The sequence below is a fragment of the Vulpes lagopus genome, chromosome 23 (assembly GCF_018345385.1).
Source record: "Vulpes lagopus strain Blue_001 chromosome 23, ASM1834538v1, whole genome shotgun sequence".
NCBI classification, from domain to species: Eukaryota; Metazoa; Chordata; class Mammalia; order Carnivora; family Canidae; genus Vulpes; species Vulpes lagopus.
Window position 1 is genome coordinate 61,035,287 of NC_054846.1, and position 27,295 is coordinate 61,062,581.

The following is a 27,295-nucleotide window of genomic DNA, read 5'->3' on the forward strand; positions in this document are numbered from 1 at the left end:
TCAAGAGTCGCATGCTCTACCGACCGAGCCGGCCCGGTGCCGAGAGGTGTATTGATTGAAAAGAAAAAGGCCACCAGGGATAAGAAACTATTCTTTATTTTAGACAACATCATAAAATTTTTTTCACATCCCCCCACTTATTAGCCTTAATCCTCATCTTTTCGTTGAGAAATAAAGCTTGAGGAGGTGAGGGAAAATCATAAAGGGTAAACTTAGCAGCACTAACAAGATGCTTCCCTCCAGCACAGCAGTGGGCCCACACTGGCATTCCGCAGAACAGTCTTCCAGAAAGTGCTGATAGGTTTTCTCAGGTGGGGGAGTAGAGGCTAAGATTTCCATGCTCTAATAGTGTCAGCAAACAGTAGATAAAGTTTGGTTAGTTTTCTTTATTGTAACTGGAATTCTCAATCTTTAGTATCCTAATGTGAATTGACTTCCAACAGGAGAAAAGGAATGTGCAATACTCCGAAGCTTTTTGAACAAATAATCTTTTTTTTTTTTTTTCATTAAATACATCAGAAATAGTTTAGAGTGTACTATAAATACAGTCTTTGGAGATGGGAGTTAGAAAGCCTGATCTCTTCCCATCGTCTGCTAAAACCAGCAGCAGAGTGATTCTAGAATGCAGACCACTGGCCACACTGAGAAGGGGACAGGTTAATCAAGGATGGAGTGGAAGGGACCAGCTGCGTCCTCACTTTCCATTTCTGCTTGTACACTGTTTGCTCAACTGAAGTATAGCTGACATACAGTTGTATATTTTTCTTCACTCCCCTAAGTTAAGCAAGATATACCCCCCATCCCCCATGCCCCTACTTTAAGTAATCCAATTGGGCACTACTTCCCCTCTTTTGTGACAGAGCAACTAAGTCATCACTACCTGAAGAGACCAAAAGAGTGCTGCTGAGACAAAGATGATGGCCCAGCAGGACGGGCCAAATGCTGCACACCACAGAAGACCACGTATTGTGCAAAGGGCAACGTCAAATACTGCAGAAACACTCTCTAAGCAATACTTTCACAAACACTGGTTCTATCTCTACCAGCAAAACCGAGAAAGCATTTATGGTCACAACCCTGGATACTGGCCGCCTCTTGGGTTTGAAATGTGGCAAGGCTTTCCTGGAAAAGGTGTCTTCCCCTAGACTCTAACTGCTTCAGTTTCAGCCTCATCTGGGCATAGTTCTGACACTGATCTGCAGCAGACTCGGTTTCCTAAGACAGCCTGACCACATCGAGGGGTTGTAAAAAAATCTCCATGCATGGTTATTAACTAATTAAACTTGCATTCAACACCATATGCTGATAGGATGAAGCAAAGGATAAGATTTGAATCTTAGATCTTTCTGAGCAGGGCATGTTAGGTGATAACTAGAGGGAAGGATTAGTTGCAAGCTGGATGGGAGCTCAGGCTTAGGCATGAGGGGAATGGTCTCCTACTGGTTTAGAAGCACTCGGGGCTCCCTGAGCTCTGGTGTAGACTACAAGGGTTTCACTCAAGGAAGGGTATGATGTGGGCATAAAACCATTCCTGAGACAGTTGAAGATGGTCCCCTTCTACAGCCAGGAACACTAGCTGTCCTGCATTATCCATTTCCTTTAGCCCCAGGCGGTCCTGCAGAGACAAAGACCATAATTAATCAAGAGCCTTAATGAAAAGTTTCATAGTTAAAAAAGTAAAGAAACAGGATGTTCATTTGGGATACGTGCTCAAAAGTGTAGTCTTTCCCTCAGTAGTAAAATTGAGGTGTATTGTTGAAAGTGCCAAAAAGGATGCCTCCCAGTTTGCTTCCTGAGCATTCAAAACATATATTTAATTGAGATTGTTGTCTACAGAGTTCTATATTCTGCTTTCTGGAAAGTTTCCTAAAGCTTCTGGAGAACCACTTATGTGGGTGGGCCAGCCACCAACAAAACTGGCTCAAAATGTCAGTCAAGTGAGACTGAGCCAAAGACAGGAAAGCGTTAGCTTAAAATGTACCCAGCCCTTCGGTAACTCAGACGCTTTTCGCATCCTGCAGTTGAAAAAGGCCTTCCAGGCAGTGCCACACGACAAATACAGCTGGGAGGACGTGCAGTGACGGCCCCGGAGCGCTGCTTCTGCTGCAGCTACTGATGGTTTGACTTTCACGATAGGGATGTTCTTAGTTGTAATTTCCCAAACTCAAAAGACCCCCCCAGCTTCCCTATCCTTTGATCTCACCCAAGCTGGGGCACCAAGAGAGGAGACACTCGGCCTGCAAAGTTAATCGGAGGAATTCCAGTAGAAGGCAAGTGGTGCAGAGAGCACTCGCGCCCTTGGGGACCAGGGTCCACCTCCAGTATATATTCCTTAGCGTGTGGAAGGCCCCAGAACTAGAGGTAGGGGAATGGTGCACCCTCTGCTTGAGAAACAGAGCCTGCTGTGCTTCCTCTTCAGGCTCCTGCAGGGGGAGCTCCCCTCCTCAGTGCTCTGATTTAAAAACAGGACCTCACGTCCACTCGTGTTTTAAAGTTAATACCTCGGGCAGCCCCGGTGGCGCAGCGTTTTAGCACCACCTGCGGCCCGAGGTGTGATCCTGGAAACTTGGGATTGAGTCCAGCGTCGGGCTCCCTGCATGGAGCCCACTTCTCCCTCTGCCGTGTCTCTGCCTCTCTCTCTGTCTCTCATGGATAAATGAATAAAATAAATAATAATAATAATAATAATAATAATAATAATAATAATAAAGTTAACACCTCTCCCATGTTCTCACGATGCGCAGGGGCTGCTTGGACTTGCAGTCTGCACATCAGCAAAGGAAGCCAGTTCGAACCCTTTCTATCAGGAGGAGGAAACTGGAGATGATGCGACCTTTGTACATACTTGGAAACCATGAGGTACAGGTCCTGCGTCCTTCAGGGTGTACGTTTCTGTAAACCAGCGCTGGCCTAATAGCACCCTCACCAGCCTCACCCGTCGCAGGCACAAGCCAGACACCTCTGCGCCTACTGCTCGGGGGTGCACAGGACGGGCAGCTGCAGGAACCTGGAGCTGAGTAAGACAGCACCTCGCTCCCCTCCGGTTACCTGTGTGTACAGAGCGGTCTCCTGCAAGGGAATGGTTTCCTTGGCTTGGCCACTTCTGTAGAATCCGAACCACTGCAGGAGAGGAACAAGAAGGAAGATGATCACACATACCACACGCACGCAGTGTTAAGCTAGGACCAGCCGGCACCTAAGACTACCACCCAAAGTATCACAAAGCTGCAGCAAAGAGTAAAAATAGAGTTAGGTCTTGAGTCATGTTTTTTGAAGGGTGGATCCTGATGGGATGAGTTAATCTTTCCAAAGAGCTTTCCAATTCCCCGGAATTCCGGTTTCCTACAATTATCGAGCACCTACGCTGTGAAAACTCTTGTGCTAAATTTGACATTTGAAGGTGAATATATATATGGGTCCCTGTTTTCTACAGCTCTGGTCTAGTGAGGCACGGAAACAACCGTTGGGCACAGGATCAGCCAACTTTTCTGTAAAGGCCAGATACAAAATATTTTAGCCTTTAAGGGCCACATGGGTGCCACCATTCCAAACAAAAGCAGCCATGGAACAAGATTTTAAAAATGGACATGGCTTAAAAAAAAAAAAAGTAAAAATGAATATGGCTGTTTTGCCAAGAAATTCTGTTTATGGACATTGAAATTTGGATGTATATAATTTTTATGTCAACAGATATTCTTCTGATTTTTTTTCCTAACCATGAAAAAAATGGTTCACAGGCCATGCAAAGGCAGATGGCAGGGTGGATCTGGCCGGCAGGCTGCAGTCCCTGCAGTCCCTTTGCTAGTCCCTGGTGGCCGGACATAAAAGAGGGAGCAAACTCCGCTTGGGACAGGGATGGCATCCTGAATGGAAGAAGTGACTGTGGTGCTTGGCCTTGCGAGATGAGCAGGAGCTTGTCAGGTGGAGCCAATGGAAGGGCACTCCAGAGGCTGAGAAGCATGAACAAAGACACGTAAGAAAAAATTTGTGCTAAGCCCAGGGCATTTCAACAAGTACAACATGGCTTTGGGTGCAGTGTATGGAGTCGGTAATGAAGGAAGCTTAGGTTGGAAAGACAGGTCAAGGCAGGCCTTGAATGCCAACCTCAGGGATTTCCAGACTTTGGGCTCCTGGTCTGGGTCCCAGGTCCCCTTGGAAAATGTGGTAAAAGTTACAGACCCTTCCTCAGAGAATGCAACTACATACTCTTGCAAATAATTTCGGGTGGTGGGGGAATAATACCCCCAGTGTCTCATTTGTAGACCTCGGGTGAAGAAGCCCTACTCTACACAAAGGTGGTGGAAGGGACTGAAGGATTTTCCCCAGCAGGTGGCTCTATCTTAATGCCATCTACTCCTTGGGTCTCTGGGCGTGGCCCGCCGACGCAGCATCTCACCTCAGAGTCCACAGGATCCACAATGGAATCGTTGAGAAATTTCACCATCACAAACTTCTTCAAGGCCATCAGGTTTCTCTTGTAGGACTCATTGACGCCCTGGGGGAAAGGCCAGGTTCCAGCAGGGATGCTAAAGCCTGCCCAGCGCTCCGGCCTCCCCAGCCCTGGGCCACCGGATTTCCTCCCTGTGATCAAGGGCCGCTCTTCCAGCTTCCGGCCCAGAATATACCTTGTACAGGCCTTTCTCACCGTCCTAGCTGACTGGCAATGCCCCCACCTACCACAGCACTCAGATGCCACCATAAGTCTGTCACCGCACTCCCTGGGCATCCATCACAAAGGTTAAAGGCCACCGAGAAAGCCAAGGCACGAGGAGAAACTATACATTCTCGGTGGTTCTGCGAGGCTGTTCTGTTTCTTCCCCGCTAGCCCTCAAATTTTGTTTTAAAGAACAAAAACCCGGGCAGCCCCGATGGCTTAACAGTTTAGTGCTGCCTTCAGCCCAGGGTGTGATACTGGAGACCCGGGATCGAGTCCCAAGTCAGGCTCCCTGCATGGAGCCTGATTCTCCCTCTGCCTCTCTCTCTCTCTCTCTCTCTCTGTCTCTAATAAATAATTTAAAATAAATTAATTAATTAAAAAAATAAAAAAACAAAAACCTCTAGGCAGGCACAGTACAAATTGAGCCACGGAGTTTACTAGAATCTCCCAAACCAAGTTCGTGCCTGGGCCATACTCAGTGCCCTCTGCAGTCTCTCTTCTAAGTAAATCTCACTTCTGAGAAAATCGGACGCCCAAGGGACCCACTAGGAAGGCCTCCCTCAGTGAGGACAGCAGCAGTGCTGGTCCACCGAGGCCAGCGGCACCCGACTGAGCTTCCCTGCTGCTTCACAAGGAAAGGAAAAGGACCCGAGGGGGGAGAGCCAGATGAATGGCAGCTTTCCTGAAAGAACTGCCGCTCAGAAGCACGGCCTCCCGAGAGCAGACCTTGTGCCTCCCAGGGTCTGTCCAAGGCGTTCTGGGCGAATGCTCACGGCCCACCTGTCTAATGCCCCCAAAGCGAACTGAATGCAGCGCCGAGGCGCCGGGGCTGGGTGCTTACCCGCTCCTGATTAATATCGGCCAGGAAGATGCTGTGGTTGCGGTACATGTCCTCCTTTATGGGGTCGTGCCAGTACTCTGCTTGCACCAGGCTGCGGGGAGGAGGAGGAACGAGTGAAGGCAGCCCAGCTTGCGGCAGGCAGAACACAACACAGGGGTGGGGGGTGCATGGCCAACTGTGTACCCGGTGACTTCAGAAGGACGGAGAGCAGGGCGCTGGGGCACAGGCGCTGCCCCGAAATATAGCAGAGGGGACTTCCACTCATGAAGTGGTTCAGTAACACACACCCGAGGTGTGGAAGTGCTACTTAGCTCTGGACCCGGGCCCACCGGTTTGGGAAAAGGACTGATTTTTTTAAAATGTGATGAACCCTTTTTTTTTTTTTTTTAAGATTTTATCTATTTATTTGAGAGAGAGAGAGAGAGAGGGCATGTGCACAGTGACAGGGGGAGGGGCAGAGGCAGAAGCACACACACCCCACACCCCACACCCCCGGGGCAGGGGCCCGATGTGGGGCTCGATCCCAGGACCCCAGGATCATGACCTGAGCCGAAGAACACGGGTGCTAACCGGCTGAGTCAGCCGGGCGCCCCTGAACTGCCCGTTTGTAAAATACTGACAGTGGCCCTGCTCTGGTCCTTGCGTCGTAGTGCTGTGGCTCCCCGGTCTCCCTCAGCAGCAACCCGCAGGACCTGCCTGCACACGGCAGATGCGCAGTGGGAGGCCTCCGCCGGGTGCCAGGGGCCAAGCCAGGGATGCCTGGCAAGCTGGGAAGTCGGCGGGCACTGAGGAAGGGGCGGGACTTCAGCTGTGAGCAGAAGGGAGGGCAGCACGGTTAGGCGACCACAGGAAGATGCTTTGGGAGTGGGTGGCCAACAGTGTCACCTGCTCAGAAGGGGGAGCTCGGGGCGCCCACGCACTCACACGGGAGGCCCATCGAAGTTCCTCCAAAAAATGTTAAGTGCGGGCAGCCTGGGTGGCTCAGTGGTTTAGCACCTGCCTTTGGCCCAGGGCGTGATCCTGGGGTCCTGGGATCGAGTCCTGCATTGGGCTCCCTGCGTGGAGCCTGCTTCTCCCTCTGCCTGTGTCTCTGCCTCTCTCTCTCTCTGTGTCTCTCATGAGTAAATAAAATACCTGGAGGAAAAAAAAAATGTTAAGTGAATAAATACAAAGGTCTCTGGATATTGCCGGCGGGCCCGGGTTCCGGAGCCCGGGGGCTGACAAAAGCAGGCAGTCGTCACCAGTCACTCTTCTGCGTGAAAGGGAACCAGCTGAGAAGGGGCACTGGGCAGAAGCCCGGGGCGCAGGGCGGCCAAGGGACCTGGGGATGAGCAGTAGCCGCACGTGCTGCACAAGGCGGAGGAGCTGGGGAGACCCAGAGAGCAATCCTGGGCCTGGGCTGTTCTTCTCTCCTTGTCGCCCTGGGAAGGGCCAAGGTCAGAGGTCAAGTGACCCTCGCAAAACCACATAGGCGTATGAGGGGGGGGGCCTAGGGGGCTCAGCTGGTTAAGCAGCAGACTCTTGGCTTTGACTCAGGCGGTGATCTCAGGGTCGTGGGATCGAGCCCCGTGTCGGGCTCCAGGCTCAGCAGAGTCAGCCTGAGGATTCTCTCTTGGACCCCCCACCCTGCTCGCTCACGTGCGCATGCACTCTCTAAATAACTTAAAAAAATCTTTTTTAAAAAAACCTACATAGTCATAGACAAGGTGGGATGGGAGCCTAAATCTGCCCAAGTCCACATTCTTTCCAACGCAGCCCACTCAAGAGGCAGTCACCCCCCAGACACGGAGCCGTTGCCCGAGGCCTGCTCTAGACACTGTGGGGTGGAGAGGGGCACTTATCAGACCCTGGGCCTATCCTATGCACTGACATACAGTAGCCTATTTAATCCTGACAAGAATTCCATGGGGCGGCACTATTACCAGCCTCCTGTTTACAAACAAGGCAGCGATACCCAGAGGGCTTATGCAGCTTGCCCTGGGTCTACGGTGGGGAGGTAACAGAGCCAGAAGGGCCTGCATGCAGCCCACAGATACGCACAACACCACTTGGTACCGCACAGACCTGGCCTCCAATCACCGGTCTTCGCCTCTTGGAGCCGGACTCTTTACAGGGTTGTCATGAAAATTAAATAACTGTAAAGCTTGGGTGCCTGGGCAGCTCAGCTGGTTAAGCGTCTGCCTTCAGCTCAGGTCATGGTCCCAGGGTCCTGGGATGGAGCCTCGTGTGGGGCTCCCTGCTCAGCGAGGAGTCCGCCTCTCCCTCTGCCTCCCCTGCTCGTGCTGTCAAATAAATAAAATCTTAAAAAAAAAAAAATCACAGAACTGTAAAGCTCACTAAGGTGTCCACTCATGGCACAAATTCCACAAAAGGTGGTGCTCTCAGACCTGCCACCTGCTCTATTCAGTGTCCCCCCACCTCCACCCCCGCTCTAAGTCCAGCAGCCAGGACCGTCTGCACGGGGAGATGCTGGTCCAAGTCCTGACGCCAGAGGAACAAGAGAGAAGCAGAGGAAAGGAAAGCAGAAGCAGAGGTGTTGAGGAGATGGCCAAGCCCTAAGGAATTCTAATCTAAATCACAAGACGATTTTTGGTAGAATCTGACAACCTGATTTGATTTTATTTTATTTGACAAACTAATTTTAAACTCCAGATGAAACAATAAAAGTCCAATACCAGCCAAGACTTAAAGAAGAGCTGGGTACAAGTTGCTATAGTAACTAAAGCAGTGTGCGTGCAGGGTGGAGATAGACAGATAAATGAGTGGAACAGAACAACAGCCCAGAAAGAGACTCAAGCATAGAAAACCCCAGGTAGATGAAAACATGAGAATCAAAACAAAACCTTAAAAAAAAAAAAATCAGACGAAAATATGGGATAGGAATAGCTTTGTGCTTCAGTCCAAAGGATGATGAAGTGGCCTGAATCCAAATTAGAAGCTGCTGCATCTGATGCTGGTGATAAGACACTGTGAATGTACTTAAGGCCCCTGAACTGCACACTTAAAACAAAATGGCAAATTTTGTTTTATATATAACATATATATGTTTTACCGCAACATAAAAAAATTAATAATGTAGAATGCCCAAACCAATGAATTATATGCTCTAAGTGACAGAACTATATGGCATATGAATTAGATCTCAATAGAACCATCTAAAAAAAAAAAAAAATCTGCTGTACCAAATGAAGACACCATAGGGCATCTTGGTGGCTCAGTGGTTGAGGGTCTGCCTTTGGCTCAGGGTGTGATCCCGGAGTCCTGGGATCAAGTCCTGCATCGGGCTCCCCACAGGGAGCCTGCTTCTCCGTCTGCCTGTGTCTCTGCTTCTCTCTCTGTGTCTCATGAATAAATAAAATCTTCAGGAAAAAAAAAGACGACACCATAAATAAAACTAAAAGATAAGCCACAGGCTAAGAGAAGTGTAACAAATGTAACAAAGAAAAGGCTTAATAATAATATATATGCATGTGTGTGTATACAATACTTAAAATCAGTAAGAAAGGGGGAGACTCAGTGGCTCAGTGGTTGCTCAGTGGGTGGCTCAGTGGTTTAGCGCCTGCCTTTGGCCCAGGGTGTGATCCTGGAGTCCTGGGATCGAGTCCCACATCGGGCTCCCTGCATGGAGCCTGCTTCTCCCTCTGCCTGTGTCTCTGCCTCTCTCTCTATGTCTCCCGTGAATAAATAAATAAAATCTTAAAAAAAAAAAAATCAGTAAGAAAAAGACAGCATCCAGCAGAAAAACAGGCGAAGACTAGAATAGGCAATTCACAGAGAAGAGAGACCTGAGTAGCCAACAAACAGGAACAGATGTTCAAGCTGCCTAAGAGGACGCGCGGGTTGGAATGTGGAACCTTCCCACATGCATCTCTGACTGGCAGACGTGCAACAGGCACAGGATTAAAAGACTGGGGAAAACAGGAACGCTCGCACTCTGTTGGTGGGAACAGAAACCAGCACATCCACCTTGGCAATCCGGAGTCAAGTCTAAAGTGCACACGCTCATCACTGTAATCACAGCAGTTAACACGCACCGTCTCCGAAGTACTGTTCTCAGCGCTCTACACTTATTGACTCATTTAACCTTCTCTACAAGCCAGGACATAGAATTTGTCCTATTTTACAGATGATGAAACTAAGGCACTGAGGTTAAGGAGCATTCCCCAAATTACCCCATAAATAACTGCGAGTCCACAGTCGTGAATTCCACTAGTAGATAAATTCTTGTTTCTTGGGATTGTTAGGCAATAGAAAATACGTATTATGAGGGGTGCCTGGGGGTCTCAGCAGTTGAGTGTCTGCCTTTGGCTCAGGGCGTGATCCCGGGGTCCCGAAACCGAGTCCTGCATCAGGCTCCTTGCAGGGAGCCTGCTTCTGCCTCTGCCTGTATCTCTGCTTCTGTGTCTCATGAATAAATAAGATATTTTAAAGAGAAAAGAAAATACATATAATGAATGGTCTCCAGCCCTGGTTCCTGGCACAGAGCTCCTAAAACCCTTGTAATTTCCTAAGTGATAAGAATATGAGGAACAGGGCAGCCCAGGTGGCTCAGCGGTTTAGTACCGCCTCCAGCCCAGGGCCTGATCCTGGAGACCCTGGATTGAGTCCCACGTCGGGCTCCCTGCGTGGAGCCTGCTCCTCCCTCTGCCTGTGTCTCTCTTTCTGTGTCTCTAATACATAAATAAAATCTTTAAAAAATAAAAAAAAAGAATATGAGGAACATCTTTTGTTCTGTGGAGGTGGCCGCGGGTGGGCTCCTGGGTGGCTCCTGAATGGAGCTGCTCACCAGAAAGATCAAGCCTCCACCTGAAGCTCGGAATTTTCTGCCCTGCTTCCTATGCTCCAGAGAGTGGTGGGGGGCTAGAAGTGGAGTTAGTGACTGATCATGGTTACGTGAAGAAGCCTCCATAAAATCCCAATAGTAGGGGTTCAGAGAGCTTCCAGGTTGGCAGACATACTCACATCAGAAGGGTGTGCACCCCACCTCCTGCACTCGGGACCCTCCCAGACCTCACCAATGTATCTCTTCAATCTGGCTGTTCGTCTATGTCTTTAAAAAAAAAAAAAATTATTTATTTACTTGAGAGAAACAGCAACAGTGAGAGGGGGAGGAGCAGAGGGAGAGGGAGAAGCAGGTTCCCCACTGAGCAGAGCCTGATGGGGGGGCTCCATCCCAGGACTCTGAGATCATAACCTGAGCCGATGCTTAATGGGCTGAACCACGGAGGAGGTGCCCTTCATCTGTGCCCTTTATCACACCCTTCAACAAACTGGTAAACATGTTTCCTTGAGTTCGGTGAGCCGCTGCAGCAAATCAGTCATCAGAGGTTGTGGGGTAACGTGGACACACACCACTGGCGACGGGCATGTGGGGAGAGGGCAGGCTTGCAGGACTGAGCACTTAATCTGTGGGATCTGACGCCCTCTCCAGGTACGCAGTGTTAGACTGAGAAATTGCAGGACACCCAGCTGGTGTCACAGAGAATTCCTTGGTGTGGGGAAAACCTCCACACATTTGGAGTGTCCTCTGTGAGTACGGTAGCAGCGTAAGAGTAAAGCTGACATGCGGGAACACAGACTGGGCTTTCCAACACAAGGATGCTCCCTCGGGGCACCTGGGGGGCTCAGTCAGGTAGGCATCCACCTTCGGCTTAGGTCATGATCCCAGGGTCCTGGGATGGAGCCCCACATCGAGCTCCCTGCCTGGCAGGGAGCCGGCTTCTCCCTCTGCTCCTCCCCCCTGCTCATGCACTTGCACGCTCTCTAATAAATAAATAAAATCTTAAAAAGAAAAGGATGTTCCCTCAAAGTTGTTTGTTACAATGAGAAACTAGAAATGCCAAAATGTTTGCAATACGAAAATCAATACACTGTGATGAAGTCAGAATACAGGATGCCACGTAGCAGTCAAGAGGAATGAACTAGATGTATATATAACGTTATTAAACAAATATTATTGAGTGAAAAACTCATGTGTAGAATGAAGTGCCCACGATATCTGTTACATAACATTTAAAAAAAGATTTTATTTATTTATTCATGAGAGACACACAGAGAGAGGCAGAGACACAGGCAGAGGGAAAAGCAGGCTCCCTGCGGGGACCCTGATGGGGGACTCGACCCTAGAGCCCCGGGGTTACGTGCTCAACCACTGAGCCACCCAGGTGCCCCTATTATATAATATTTTAAATATACAAAATCAGGCTATGTATGAAGAATATATATGTATTTATAATTTTTTTTCTTAATGGGCAGAAAGGATCTAATACTCTAATTTCTTGACAGTGGTTGTCACTATGGAGGGAGGGCAGGGAATGGAACCTGGCAGAGATATGTAGAATTCAGTATTATCTGAAATGTTTCTGTTCTTAAAATATTGGAGGCAAATATGGCAAAATATTAATTTCAGGTCTTAGATGATGTCACTCTCTAGACTTTTCTGAACCGCTGAAACGTGCCTAAGTGGATGCCTCAGTATTTCCAGAAAGGGAAGTGGCAAGTTGAGGGCGGAGGTGTGATGAGAGTGGGACACCTGTGGATAAGCACACGGTGGGAGCCCCGGGGCCGCAGGGCTGAGGGCCACCTGGGAGGGCAGGGCTGGCACAGGGGAAGAGGAGAGGCCAAGGCCAGGGCGACACTGCAGCACCCACCGCAGCCCGCATGGGTGCCATGGGCAGGGTTATGAAGGAGGAAACCGAAGGGAGGAGAAACCCAGGAAGGGCCACCAGCAGCTCAAAGCAGAACCAGAGGGCAGATTTCACATCCACAAAGCGAGAGATAACGGTCCCACTCACCATCCTCATTGCTGCCCCCACCGAGCCAGGGGCGGGGGCTCAAGGAGACCCTCTTCACAGGCTTCCCATGGACTAGATCAAACTTGCTTTGTTAAGGTTGAATGATCTGAACAGGGCAGAAGACTTCGGGCGTCTCTGCTGAAATCAAAATTAACTCTCCCCTGGCTGGAAACCACACCCTTCCGGGGCCCCCCTTCTGGTGACAGGGGCGGGCACAGTTGTACCATGTGGTCTCACTTTTATGGCCGCAGCCAGTGATGGAGATCTGACCTGAGCTGGGACACGGTCCCTCCCCCAGGAATCTGGATCAAGCCTTAGAGATTCCAGCACCCCACCCCCCAGATAATATCCTAAGCAGAGATCATGAAAAACTTGGAAGCTGGGGGTACCTGAGTGGCTCAGTTGGTTGAGTGTCAGACTCTAGGTTTCGGTTCAGGTCATGATCTCGGGGGTCATGGGATGGACCCCAAGGTGGGCTCTATGCTCAGCAGGGAGTCTGCTTGAGGAGTCTCTCTTCCCTCTGCCCCTCCTCTGCTCCTGCAGGTGCGTGCACTCTCTCTTCAAAATAAGTAAATAAATCTTTAAAAACAGAACAACAACAACAACAACAACAACAACAAAAACAAATTTGGAAGCTGGGCAAGGCCACCTTTCACCACATGGGTGGCCAGAGAGGCTGGTGTGCACAGACACAGAGGCAGCAGCAGAGCCAGCTGGAGAGACGGACCCAGCTCTCGGTGGCTCCCATTTCTTGATTCCCTCTGAAACCTTGGGCACCAAAAGACTATGAATTTCTTTAAAATTTTACTCAGGGGACAGCCCCAGTGGCTCAGCAGTTTAACACCGCCTTCAGTCCAGGGCATGATCCTGGAGACCCAGGATTGAGTCCCACGTCGGGCTCCCTGCATGGAGCCTGCTTCTCCCTCTGCCTGTGTCTCTGCCTCTCTTTCTATATATATCTCTCTGTGTCTCTCATGAATAAATAAATAAAATCTTTAGAAAAATAAAATAAAATAAAATAAAATTTTACTTTGGTTTGCTTTGGTTATTGTCCTGCAGCCAGAACCCTCCCTGGTACAAAGGACAGCCGAGGACCATCCTGCCGGAACGCGGTCTCCTTCTGTCCCTTTCTGCCCTCACCACCCCCTTCCCGCCTCTGCTGGGGCCACCCACCTCTTTAAGTCTCATGTTGGCCATCTGCTAAAAAGAGATATACATAGAAATACAAAGAAATTTCAAAAAAGAAAAAGGAACTCCATGAAATTAGAAAAGTATCAATCTGTAATTGAGCCACTGGGAACTCAGACAGCATTTCCCAGGGAAACCGTGGTATAAATGCTGAGCTGTATCCTGGGTCGTTCAGCTACGATGTTCTGAAAAGTATCTCAGGGCGCCAAACGTCTGCCTTCGGCTCAGGTCATGATCCCGAGGTCCTGGGATCGAGCCCTGCATCGGGCCCCCTGCTCTGTGGGGAGCCTGCCTCTCCCTCTCCCTCTTCCCTGCTCAGGTTCTATCTCTGTCTCTCAAATAAATAAAATCTTTAAAAAGGGGGGAAAAAAGTATCTCAGCTCTTCCAGTTCCTTCCACCTCACTGTGGCCACCCCGGTGTCCACGCCATCATCACCTCTTACCAAGACACTGCAGCAGCCTGTGCTTTTCCTCGACCCGCTTTCCACTCCCCCTCCACAAGGCAGTGGAGACCTTCCAAACACAGAAATCAGGCCGTATTATTCCCTGGCTTCAAACCTCCCGAACTACCGATGTGACCTGCACGTTCTTGCGGGTGGAGCCCCTGTCAACTCCCATCTATCACTCAACCTGTCATCAGAGCCTAGAACAAGCCAAACGTGTCTGAGGATCAGGCCTTGGGGCCTACTGTTCCCTCGGCTTGATGGCTCTCTCCTTAGTCCTCCTACCTCTTCATCCTTCAGACCCCTGCGTGAAGACCACTTCTCCGAAGGCCATTCTGTCCAGAAGAGGCACCTCCTCCTCTCCTCAGCGTGCTGCTCACTCCCACCACGGTCTAGCACCATGAGGTGACCCAGGGCCTCTGTTTACTTGGCAACCTCTTTCCCCACTGCTACGTTCCTTCAGGAGCGCAGGGAGCCGTCTTCTTCTCCGCTGCATCCGTAACACATGATGAAATTATGAATGAAGGGGTGCCTGGGTGGCTCAGTGGTTAAGTGCCTGCCTTGGGCTCAGGGAGTGATCCTGGGGTCCCGGGATCGAGTCCCACGTCAGGCTCCCCACAGGGAGCCTGCCTCTCTGTGTGTCTCTCGTGAATAAATAAATAAAATCTTTTAAAAAATTATGAATGAAATACTTTAGAGCTGCAACTAAAAATAGCAAACAAGGGGATCCCTGGATGGCTCAGCGGTTTAGCGCCTGCTTTTGGCCCAGAGCGCGATCCTGGAGTCCCGGGATCGAGTCCCACGTCGGGCTCCCGGCATGGAGCCTGCTTCTCCCTCCTCCTGTGTCTCTGCCTCTCTCTCTCTCTTTCTCTATCATAAATAAATAAATAAATCTTAAAAAAAAAAAATAGCAAACAAAACCCCTGCAATGCTTATAAACAAAGGAAACAGGAAGCTCAAGTTGAATAAATATTTTAAACACAGCACCACTAGTGGCTGACAGCCCGACCTGCCTACTTAGTAAGAACTGAGGATGCTGGGGATGAGGACGAGGCTCAAAGCCACATCGGGCCACACGGTGGGCCCACAGCCCACACCTGTCCAGAAAGAGGGTCATTCTCTGCGTGTGTGTGTGTGTGTGTGTGTGTGTCCACGCGCCTGAAGAGGCCTTTATTTTGCCTTCACGTGTGGCTGCTACTTATAGGTTTGGCGCAGAATTCTAGGATGGAAATCACTTTCCCTCCTTCCGTGGCTGTTAGGAACAGACCTGTGGGCGGCCTCCCTGGGGTCTACTCTCTAGGGTGCTGCTCCAAAGGCTCCCAGGAGTGTGCCCCAGGGTGAGGCTTTTCTCATTCCCTGCCCTGACCACTCAGTGAGCCCTTTCAATCTGGAAACACGTCCTGTCCTGTCGTTCTGAGAAACTTCCTTGCGTTGGCTTCTCAGCCAACTCCAATCCAGCCTTCTCCTCTGGGCTCTTTTCGGAGCTCCTCTCCGGCAGATCTGGGGCTTCCAAAGGGGATCCTTTAATTTTATCAGTTCTCTCCCCTTTTATAAACCTCTGAGTTTTTGTTCTAATTTCTAGTAGGAGATTTCCTCAAGTTTATATTCCCATATTGCTCACCTGTTTTTTACTTTGGTCATCTTATTTTTAATTGCCAGGAGCTCTCTTACTCTCCGATTGTTGGTTTTATTCACATTCTTTTCTGGTGTGACAGATGCAATTGCTCATCTCTAAAGATAATTTAAATGTAGGCTTTTTCTTTTTTTCTTTTTTTAAGGTTTTCTTTGGCTCCTTGAATTGTCGTCCTTTCCTTCCAAGTGGCTTTTGACTTTTTATTGGTTTCAGTCTGTTTTTCATGCTAGAAGCTTCCCTCAGACGTCTGGCTGGGCATGCCTGTCCCATAGTTCATATGGAAGCGAGGTGCTACAAAGCTGACGGGAGGCTCCTCATGCGACAACAGAGCTTACCTCCTGGGGGCGTCACCTCACAGTGGTCCACAGGAATCCTGATTTCTTGGAGGACTCTGAAACATCAACCTGTAGATCTTTTCTCTGGGGCCAGTCAGGTTTTCCAGAGACGGCTCCACCAAATATCAGCCTAGCAGGTACTAGGCCTCATTGCTCTCATTCTGGGAGCTGAGTGGGAGGAAAGTAGAGTGGGAGGGAACGGGGTTTCAAAGTGGTGTCTCACCACAATCCTGTGCTTGGTATCTCAGAGTCTGCTACTTCTCTAGTTAAATTGCTCCGGAGAATAAATTTTGTTTCTCTTGTCACAGTGAGGAGCAGTCATTTGGATGTGCACTTACGGGAACTGGGAGTTTGATCATTCCTTATATAGAAATGATTCTTTTTTTTTTTTCCAACAAAAAGTCCTCTTTTTAGCTCCATGCACTTATTTCTACCTTCCAAAGGATCTTATGCATCTAATTCCTGACCCTCTCTGGAGCTATAAAAAGTGAATCTGCTTCCTTCTTGTCAGTGCATCCTTCTACAGACATAAAGGTTTCAGCTTTTTCTGCTCTGCTGAAAGTTATCACTTATTCATCCACTTTCTATCTTTCAAAGACATGTTGACGTCTTTTATTGTCTCCTCTCTCTACTGTTCTCTTGGCCCTTATGGGTTTATCACTTCTTATTCTTTTGCTACCAGGTTATTGCTACAGTTTAAGGAGGAAGTGAAGATAAACACGTCAACCTACCACTTTTAATCAGTACTTAGATGTTACCGTCTCCCTCCCACCCACAACTGCTCATTTATAGTCACTAATAATTCTGAGGGCCAGGGGCTGTGTTTGGTTCACAAAAGAAACACAAAGAAAGAAAAGGATGAATTTTTCTGAAGCATCTGGAAAGATAAGAATACTGAGTAAAGAATAAAGAAAAATGGAGGTGCCTGGGTGTCTCAGTCAGTAGAGCATGCAAATTTTGATCTTGGGGTCCTAAGTTCAAACCCCACACTAGGTATAGAGCTTACTTAAAAAAATAAAATTCTTAGTTTCCTTCACTGACCATCAAGTGGCTCTACTGACCTAACACAGCTTTGTGGCCCTGCGCATGGCCAATGGGTAAGAAAGGAAGAAAGTTCCAGCTGCAGGTTGCTTCCATGTATGAGTCACTGGCAAGACTGAACCTAGGAACATGGCTTCAAGGAAGTGCTGTGATGAAGAACTGTTATTAGACAGGAACGATATGCTTGGAAAACCCATAGGCTAGCTGCTGTAGCCATACTAGTGGATCCCAAATCTCAGTAATCATCTACTCCAGACCCACGGAATCCAAATCAAATCTCTGAGCCCAGGGATAGAGCACCAGGATCCATTTCCAATGAATTTCCCAGAGGTTCTGATGTAGAATTTAAGTTTGGAAACAACTAAAAAGAACACACGCCAAAAGTAATACTGTACATGTGTGTGTTTGGATATTTTTAGAGGAAGGTCAAGAGGGGCAAAGGGAGAGAGAGAATCTTAAACCCAGAGATTCCAATGAGGGGCTCAATCTCACGACCTGAGCCAAAATCAAAAGTCGGATGCTTTAACCAACTGAGCCACCAAAGCGCCCTGTGATTCTGTATATTTTTAAATATCTGAACACATCTGAATGTTGGGACTAATGATGTAGGAGGGTAACCTCTCGCTGGTAACAACCCAAAGAATCTGGCCTCCATATATGCACAGTAATTCCTTAGGCTTGGTACTTTCTAAAGGCTCTTTTGTTTGTTTGTTTTTTTAAAGATGGAAATTTATTCTGTTGTAATTATATTCTGTATTTTTTTTAAAGTACCCTCAAAACCAAAACAAAACCTTCTAGGGGCACCTGGGTGGCTTAGTCAGTTACGCATCTGCCTTTGGCTCAGGTCATAATCTCATGGTCCTGGGACAGCGGAGCCCCACATCAGGTTCTCAGATCAGCGGGGAGCCTGCTTCTCCTTCTCCCTCAGCAGCCCCCCCACCCCGCTCATGCTTTCTCTCTCTCTCTCTCTCTCTCTTTCACATTCTCTCTCTCATAAATAAATAAAATCTTAAAAAAAAAAAAAAACCCTCCCTGTCTTTTTAAAATTAGTATTACAACAGTTCTAGGCTTCTCTAGACAGCACAGAGGTATTTACAAAAAGCCTCTCATGTGAGTAACCGTGGCCACTACTCCTGGAATCACTGCTGGAGAGAAAGTCAGCATATTTTCACACAGTGACAGTTCTGCATCCTTTTCAGCCAACCATACGTACCGTTCTTGAATAGCTTTGTTGTAAGCCCCAGCATTCAGTGTTTTTCTGATCAAGTCACAGATGTGAGAGCTCTCCCCTGGGCACCGAGGGAGTCCATAAACACCTAGAGCAGCAGAAGACAAAATCCATTCATCCCTTCAATAGTTGTGCATCAAATACCTACTATGTACAAGGCACTGTGAGGAACAAAACACACCAGAGCTGCCTCTGGTCTTATTCATTTATTCTTCAAGAAAATAATGGGCTGAGAAGCCACACCATGCCCGGTTTCCCCCTGGTGCTCCTACACTCTTTTCTGCCCAAGGCCTTGGCACCAGCTCTTCCCTGGGAGATGTGCTTCTCTCACTGCTTCAGTGGTTGCACTCATTTCAGCTCTCAGGTCTTAGCCTAGGGAGGTCACATCTGACAACCCTAATTCAAGTGGTATCCACCCCCCTTCCCTCCCCTCCCTCAGTTACACCTTCCATCCTATCCTCATCATCCTCAGCAATATTTTCAGGGGTACCAGGCATAGTTCAAAGCATATATTGGCAGTAATTCATTTAATCCTCACAGCCACCAAGTGGAGTAGAAATCAGTATTTGCTCCATATTGCAGATAAGAAATTTCAAAACAGAGAGGTTAAATACTTTGTCCAAGATTCAACAGTAAGTATAGAGCCATGATATGAACATAGGTAGTTTGGCTCCAGAGCACACATCTTTCTTTTTCTTTTTTTTAAAGTAGGCTCCACTCCCAGTGTGGAGCCCAACAGGGGACTTGAACTCACAACCCTAAGATCAAGAACCTGAGAGAGAACAAGAGTCAGATGCTCAACGAACTGAGCCACTAAGGCACCCCCAGAGTCCATATCTATTCTGTCCTTCAAGTATTATCCTGTTTTTTTCTTTAAATATGCTCCAGGCCCAGCGTGGAGCCCAATGCAGGGCTTAAACTCACCACCCTGAGTTCATCTTGAGCTGAGATCAAGAGTCGGATGCTTAGCCAACTGAGCCCCCCAGGTGCCTCATACCCTATTTTTTTCTTGATCATAGTTCCCACTATCTGTATTTATTAACTTGCTTCATCGTCTATTTCCTAAATCCCCTCACTAGAATGGAAGTTTCCTGAAGACAGGGATCTTGTCTGTCTTATTTACAGATTTTCAGTAAATATTTGTTGATTGAATGAGTGAATGATAAAGTTCTTTTTATCAACTTGCATTTGAATAATACTTGTGTTTTTAAAAAAGTATTTTTCTACTTATTATCTCACTTCATCCTCTGAAAAATTCCCACAAGATGGGCAGGGGCTTCTATCACTTTCCCTTAGCTGCAAAAGGGACCTAAGGGGGACACCTGGGTGGCTCAGTGGTTGAGTGTCTGCCTTCGGCTCAGGTCGTGATCCCGGGGTCTGGAATGGAGTCCCACATCGGGCTCCCCATGGGGAGCCTGCTTCTCCCTCTGCCTATGTCTCTGCCTCCCTCTCTGTGTGTCTCTCATGAATAAATAAAATCTTTTTACAAAAAGAAAAATAAAATAAAAAGGACCTAAGGTACTAAATTACTTGCCCATCAGCAACAGTTAGCTGAGTGGATCAATTTCTTGATTATCAGGAGAACCCTTCTGCCCCTACCCCATGCCAGCTGATAGCTATATCCATGAAAACAGAGATAAAGTTCTATCCCAAGACACATCCTTCCCCAAAAGTGTATTATTCCGCCTAAAGAGAAGACCTACTATTTCAAAGGATTTAATTTCCACTTTTACTTTACAAACAAAAAAGCTTACATGCTATCATTTGCCTGAGTATAGATTCAATAGGACATCACCAATGTCAGAAAACAGGAAAGGTGGGATCCCTGGGTGGCGCAGCGGTTTGGCGCCTGCCTTTGGCCCAGGGCGCGATCCTGGAAACCCGGGATAGATTCCCACGTCGGGCTCCCAGTGCATGGAGCCTGCTTCTCCCTCTGCCTGTGTCTCTGCCTCTCTCTCTCTCTCTCTGTGTGACTATCATAAATAATAAATAAAAATTTAAAAAAGAAAGAAAGAAAGAAAGAAAGAAAGAAAGAAAGAAAGAAAGAAAGAAAGAAAGAAAGAAAGAAAGAAAGAAAGAAAGAAAGAAAGAAAGAAAGAAAGAAAGAAAACAGGAAAAAAACAGGAAAGGCAGGGCACCTGGGTGGCTCACTCAGTTAAGCATCTGCCTTCAGCTCAGGTCATGATCCCAGAGTCCTGGGATCAAGCCCTGTGTGGGGCTCCCTGCTGAGCGGGGACTATGCCTCTCCTTCTCCCTCTGCCCCGCCCCCACTCATGCAAGCTTTCTTTCTCTCTCTTTCAAATAAATAAATAAAAATCTTAAAAGAAAAAAGAAAAGAAAGAGAATAGGAAAGGCTGTTGGCCTTCCCTGACTCAACCCCTACCTGCCACGAAGCTGCAACCATCTCACCTCACCTCCACATCAAGCTGGAGAGAAGCAGATAGCAACCTACTGATTTCACCTGTGTTCTTGGCAGCAGCCAAGAACTAGATAGTCTTCTAGTCCAGAGACTCTAGAATCTGGAGTCTCTTCCTATTTCTTTAATTCTGGCTACTTTGTTATAAGCTGGGAAAACAGGATTTTCCAAGGATCACTGGCTTTTTGTACAACAGAGCTACTGGAATGTTTTTAAATCAAGTTATGTGGATTAGAACAGAGAAAAAAGGAGGCAAGGAGGCCAAAGTTACCTTGATGTTGTCCCCCAATCGAGATCAGATTGATCATGGGAGGTGATGGGCATCTCTGAGCCACTGCCCTCCTGTGGGAAAAAAATTATCAGCTGACTGTCAGATAAAAATGTATCATCAACAACCAACTTCCCAGATTAAGCTACTTCATCCTCTGTGATTCCCCAAAGCCATGGGATGTCAGGATTTCCCCCAATATGGCCAAACACAAATCCTTCTTCTTTCATAGAAAATAAATTAAGTTCTGGGCAGCCGAGGTGGCTCAGTGGTTTAGCGCCGCCTTCAGTCCAGGGCCTGATCCTGGAGATCCAGGATCGAGTCCCACATTGGGCTCCCTGCATGGAGCCTGCTTCTCCCTCTGCCTGTGTCTCTGCCTCTCTCCCTCTCTCTCTCTCTCTCTCTGTGTGTGTGTCTCTCATGAATAAATAAAATCTTAAAAAAAAAAAGAAAGAAATTAAGTTCCATAAAGCTTTTCACACGGAGACATTTTAGAATAGTTTTCCTTCCAAGATAGATGAAGAGCTCAAAAGAATTCGAGTGGATCTATCTGAATAAAAGAAAAAAATGAATTCCATGTAAGTGATACAACAAGAAAGGGACTTACAGAAATTGGCCTCCCTGAGAGAATCCCATAGCATTGTAGCCTTGCTGCAATTTAGGATCCTTAGCAAGAATCTGACACACAGTTGTTACTTGGGAATTGACATTCAAGAAGAAGCTGTTCTCCACATCCTAAAAGAGAAGCCACAGAGAAAGGACGGGATGAAAACCATGCATCTTCTCTAAGAGGCCAAACCTGGTTAGGTTGGAATTCCCACATGAACTACTCAAGAGCTAAAGTATCATTGTATGATCCGCTGCTAAAAATGCAAGGCAAAGCATTTGAATAGTACATTCTATGGGGCGCCTGGGTGGTTAAGTGTCTGCCTTCAGCTCAGGCCATGATCTCAGGTGCTGGGCTCCCTGCTCAGCGGGCAGTCTGCTTCTTCTTCTCCCTCTGCCCCTCCCACTATTTATGCACGCACACGCTCTCTGTCTCTCTCTTAAATAAATAAATAAAATCTTTTTAAAAAATAGTACATTGTATGAAATCAGTCAGCAAACCTTCAAAGGGTCAAAACTGTGAAAGGCCTTACCTCCATCAGGGTCTTCCCAATCTCTAAAGATAAGACGTAAATTCCAGGTATTTTCTCCTCAACCATTTTTTTAATAGCTCCCATGCTTAAGGGATTACAACAGCTGTCTCCTAGACAACAAAGACAACAGTGGATACTCGTGAACCAAAATATTACACATTTTTTTAAAGTTCTATACTTCAGGGGCACCTGGGTGGCTCAATGGTTGAGCATCTGCCTTTGGCTCAGGTCGTGATCCCAGAGCCCTGGGATCAAGTCCTGCACCAGACTCCACACAGAGAGCCTGCTTCTCCCTCTGCCTATGTTTCTGCCTCTTTCTCTCCCTGTGTCTCTCATGAATAAATAAATAAAATCTTTAAAAATAAAGTGAAAGTTCTATGTTCCAAAGGCCATTATTAAGAACATGAAACATACATAATGGGAAAAAATATTTGCAAAATACATATCCAATATGGGTAAACCCATATTAATACCGAGGATATACAAAGAACTCTTACAACACGACAAGAAGTTAATCTAATTAAAAAATGGAAAAAGAATTTCAACAGACCTTTCTCCAGAAAAGATACACAGATGGCCAACAAGCACATGAAAACATGCCCAACATCGCTGGTCATTAAGAAAATGAAAATCAAAACTTAAATGAGAGACTATTTCATACTTACTAGGATGGCTTTAATAAAAAAAATTTTTTTAATTAAAAAATGGAAAGTAACATGTATTAGTAGGGATGTAGAGAAACAGGAACCCTTGTACATTGCTGGTGGGAGTGTAATATGATGCAACCACTGTGAAAAGTTTGGTGGTTCCTCAAAAAAAGGTAAACCTAACAATTACCATATGACATAGCAATTTCACCTCTAGATACCTACCCCACATAAATTAAAACATGCCCAACAAAAACTTGTACATTAATGTTTATGGCAGCATTATTCATAAGAGCTAAAGGGTGGAAATGACCCAAATGTCCATCAAGGAGTAAGTGGATAAACTGTGGTATATACATAGTGGAATATTATTCAGCCATAAAAAAGGAATGAAACACTCAGGTGCTACAGTATGGATGAACTTAAGAAACATTATTGTAAGTGAAATATGCCAAACACACAAAAAAATCACATAATGTATGATTACCTTCATCCAGAATAGGCAAACCTATAGAGGCAGAAAGCAGATTGGACATTTCTACAGGGTATTGGGAGTGTGGAATAGAGTGATTACTTAAGGAGTATCCCAAGGATCCCTGGGTGGCACAGCGGTTTGGTGCCTGCGCTTTGGCCCAGGGCGGGATCCTGGAGATCCAGGATCGAGTCCCACGTTGGGCTCCCGGTGCATGGAGCCTGCTTCTCCCTCTGCCTGTGTGTGTGTGTGTCTCTCTCTCTCTCTCTCTCTGTGACTATCATAAATAAATAAAAATTTTTTTAAAAAAAAGGAGTATCCCAGGTGTTTCCTGGGGTAATGAAAAAGTTCTGAAATTGGAGAGAATTGGTGGTTGTACAACACTGTGAATACACTAAATCCCACTAATTATATATTTTAATATGGCTAACCAATCATATGTTGAGTTCCACCCCAATTTAAAAAAAGAACATATTTTGCTTGGCTCATGTTTATCAAGTAATAACAAACTTCAAAAGCCCACACAATATAATTGGGACACCAGATTCACAATTGAAAAATGAGCAGAGGTGCACATTATGCTCCCTTATCATCTGGAGCACTTGGGGTTAACAGACTCAAAAGCACTTAAGAGTCAGACTCAAAAAAAAAAAAAAAAAAAAAGTCAGACTCAAGGCTAGGACCAGAGAAAGGCAAGTGAAGCACCCGGGACACCAAAATTGAGGTCCGTGCAAGCGCTGACCCTAAACTTCTACAAACTGGAGAGTGAATGCCGTCTTAAATTTTGTGCCATGGGCATGGGGGCCTCCTTGCCTCATCCCACTCCCAGCCCTGCTTCCTGTTCCATGGAACCAAACTTAAAAACAGGAAGCAAAGAGAAATAGGCTGAGGTCATTTCCCATTCTGAGCTTAATCATCACATTTCGAACCCAAGGGGAACCTGAAGAATTCATTTTTGAAAGAAAAGCTAAGGCTTAGAGCATCTTCTTATTTCTCCTGTAGTGACTTAACTCTGCTGCAATAGCCCCAGGGCCCAGCACAGAGCTCTGTCTAGATTTGTGGACTCAAGTATCTCTCTCTTTTTTTTTTTCTAATTTCTCTTTGAACAGTGTTCTTTAACAAAACTGTCATCCTCTTCATGGTCCACAAACTGCCTTTAATAGGGTCATTAGTGGTCTTCACATTGCTAAACCCAATGACCCGTTCTAAGCTGACCCGCTGATAAAACTCTATATAACTGATTACTCCTTCTGCATGGACTGGCCTTCCTGGACGTTACACTCTCCAGATGTCCCTCCACCATCACTGTCTCCTCAGCTAGCTCCCCTCATCTCCTCAACCTCCACATGTTGGAGGGCTCAATCTTCAGATCTCTTCCCTCCTGTGTACACTCAAGCCCATGATCCTGCTCAGTCTTGGGGCTTTAAACGCCAGCCATATGCTGAAGGCCCCCAACCTAAATCTCCAACCTGTATATCTGTCCTGGACTCTGAACTCCAAACGCCCCTCCAATGTCTCCTGGATGTCTTAACAGGCATCTCACATCTACAGAGTTCCAAAGCAGACTCTTGATCTCCCCACCCCAAATTTGCTGACCCTGCAGGCTTCCCCATTTGGGTATAATGACAACTTCAACCTTCTACTTGTCCAGCCCTAAACCCATGGGAATCATCCTTGGCTTTCTCTCTCTCTCTCATCCTGAATCTAATGCATTAACAAATTCCGTTCGTTCTGCCTTCAGAAGATACTCACACTTTGGCCACTTCTCAGCATCTCCTCTGTTACTATACTATTTAATGCCACCACCATCTCTTCTTTAAATTGCTAGAATAGCTTCCTAACCTGTCTTCCTGCAAATGTCTGAAACCCACTATAGTCTTTTTTTTTTTTTTAAAGTAGGCTCCACACTGGGCTTGGAGCCCAATGTGGGGCTTGATCTCACTACCCTGAGATGAAGACCAGAGCTGATATCAAGAGTCAGATGCTTAAGGGACTGAGCCACCCAGGTTTCCCCAATCCATTCTTAATATAGCAACCAGACGGGGATTCCCTGGGTGGCTCAGTGGTTTGGGACTGCCTTTGGTCCAGGGCATGATCCTGGAGTCCCCGGATCTAGTCCCGCATCGGTCTCCTGGCATGGAGCCTGCTTCTCCCTCTGCCTCTCTTTCTCTCTGTGTCTATCATGAATAAATAAATAAAATCTTTTAAAATATATATATAGCAACCAGACTGGTGCTTTTAAAATGTAAGTTATATCAGGTCACTCATGTGCTCAAAACACCTCAAGGACTACCCACCCATCTCTTTGTAGCCAACTCCCTTGGCAGGGCCAACGTTGGCCACCCCCTAAACTAAACCCTTATTTTCTTCTCCTTGCTCATTCAGTTCCAGCCCCACGGACCTAAATGTTGTTCCTTCAACTTATCAGACATATTTCCACCTCCCAGCCTTTGCATTTACTGTTACTTCTACCAACTATCCACATGGCATCTTCCCTCACCCACTTCACATCTCCGCACAGATGTCACTTTCTCAATGAATCCTTTCCTGACCTTGCTTATAAAACTGCAAGCCCCCACCTCCCATATGTAGCCCCCTCCCTGCTTTATTTTTCTCCATTGCACTTATCACCATTTTACTTTAAGACCTGTCATTTTGGGGATCCCTGGGTGGCTCAGCGGTTGAGCGCCGCCTTCAGCCCAGGGAGTGATCCTGGAGTCCCGGGATCGAGTCCCACATCAGGCTCCCTGCATGGAGCCTGCTTCTCCCTCTGTGTCTTTCAAGAATAAATAAATAAAGTCTTAAAAAAAAAAAAAAAAAACAGAGACCCGCCATTTTTTTAATAGTCTGTCTCCACCCCTCCCCCCTCTACCCCCACCCCGGCCTCCACCCCCCGGGGGGAGTAAGTTCCGAAAGAGCAAAAAATTTGCTCTGTTGGTTGTCGTACCATCTCGTAGGTCCTCAATAACGACGCGTTAAATGTAAAAAAAAAAAAAGGAAATGAACCCTAGGTGCCTAACAAATCTCCGTTCAAGGTGTGAATGAATAGGAGGATGTCCGTCCGGGTCCCGCAGCCTCCGCCGCCGCCGCACCCGGACGCCCCGGCCCTGAGGATTCCCCGCGAACAGCCCGAACCCCCCAGCGCGACGCACGGCTCCCGGCGAGCCCTCCCCGAAAGCCAGTCCCCGCTCCCGTCTCCCCCTTCCACCAGAGCAGCCCCCCCAAATCCTGCAGACGTCGGGCCAGCCGGGGGCCGCGCGACCACGGCCCTCGCCCGGCACGCCCGCGCCCTGCAGACGCGAACCCAGGTCGGGGCGAGCGGGACAGGCGCCAGGCCCCTCCGACCCCGCCGCTCTCGCTCACCCATCCCATGCCAGATCACCAGCGGCAGCGGCGCGGCCGGGTCCAGACGCCAGGGCGCCCGGGCAGCGCCGGACCCCAGCAAGAGGGCGACGGCCAGGAGCCACAGGCAACAGGGCGACGCCATCTTGGCCCGATCACGTGACCGCCCGCCCGCCCCCGGCCTGGCCTGGCCTCGGCTCCCGCGGAGGCGGCCCGTCCGCGCCTCGCCTCCCGCCGCGCTCCCGTCCCACGGAAAAGCGGGTTGCGTCGGCGCATCCTCCGCCGCGGGCCTCCGGCCTCCTGACAGCGCTGGACGCCCTTCTCCCCACTTTACAGGTCTGGACACTGAGGCAGCCGAGAATGTGAGACAGGTGCAAAGTTGGCAGGGCTAGCAAGTTGCTGACAGGTGTTGCTCAGCCCCTGCGCTGTAGCGCGTTGGAGAGAAACATGCTCCGTGCAAGGAAGGTAGGAAGGGGGCATCCGGCCCCCTATTAGAAAATGAAGGGGGCAGCCTGAGTGGGGCAGCGGGTTAGCGCCTGCTTCCGGCCCAGGGCGTGATCCTGGGGACCGGGGGTCGAGTCCCCCCATCGGGCTCCCTGCATGGAGCCTGCTTCTCCCTCTGCCTGTGTCTCTGCCTCTCTCTCTGTGTGTCTCATGAATAAATAAAATCTTTAAAAAGACAAAAAATAAATAAATGCCTAGACACACGTGGGGCACCTGAGTGGCTCAGTAAGTGAGGATCTGTCTTTGGCTCAGGGCGTGACCCCAGGGTCCTGGGATCGAGTTCCACTTTGGGCTCCCTGCTTGGAGCCGCTTCTCCCTCTGCCTGTGTCTCTGCCCCGCCCCCCCGT

General features: G+C 48.0%; 1 protein-coding gene across 1 annotated transcript; it reads right to left on the bottom strand.

Annotated features, from left to right (window-relative positions):
• Positions 1–80: 80 nt before the first annotated feature.
• On the bottom strand, positions 81–26,620 carry PPT1 (palmitoyl-protein thioesterase 1). The gene is made up of 9 exons (XM_041738905.1): positions 26,466–26,620; positions 21,984–22,093; positions 21,452–21,579; positions 20,848–20,918; positions 18,146–18,248; positions 5,499–5,589; positions 4,397–4,495; positions 3,049–3,120; positions 81–1,615 (listed from the first exon to the last, which is right to left on the bottom strand). Exons 1-9 carry the CDS (start codon positions 26,587–26,589, stop codon positions 1,493–1,495), a joined length of 921 nt encoding a protein of 306 aa, XP_041594839.1. The 5' UTR covers positions 26,590–26,620; the 3' UTR covers positions 81–1,492.
• Positions 26,621–27,295: the final 675 nt, after the last annotated feature.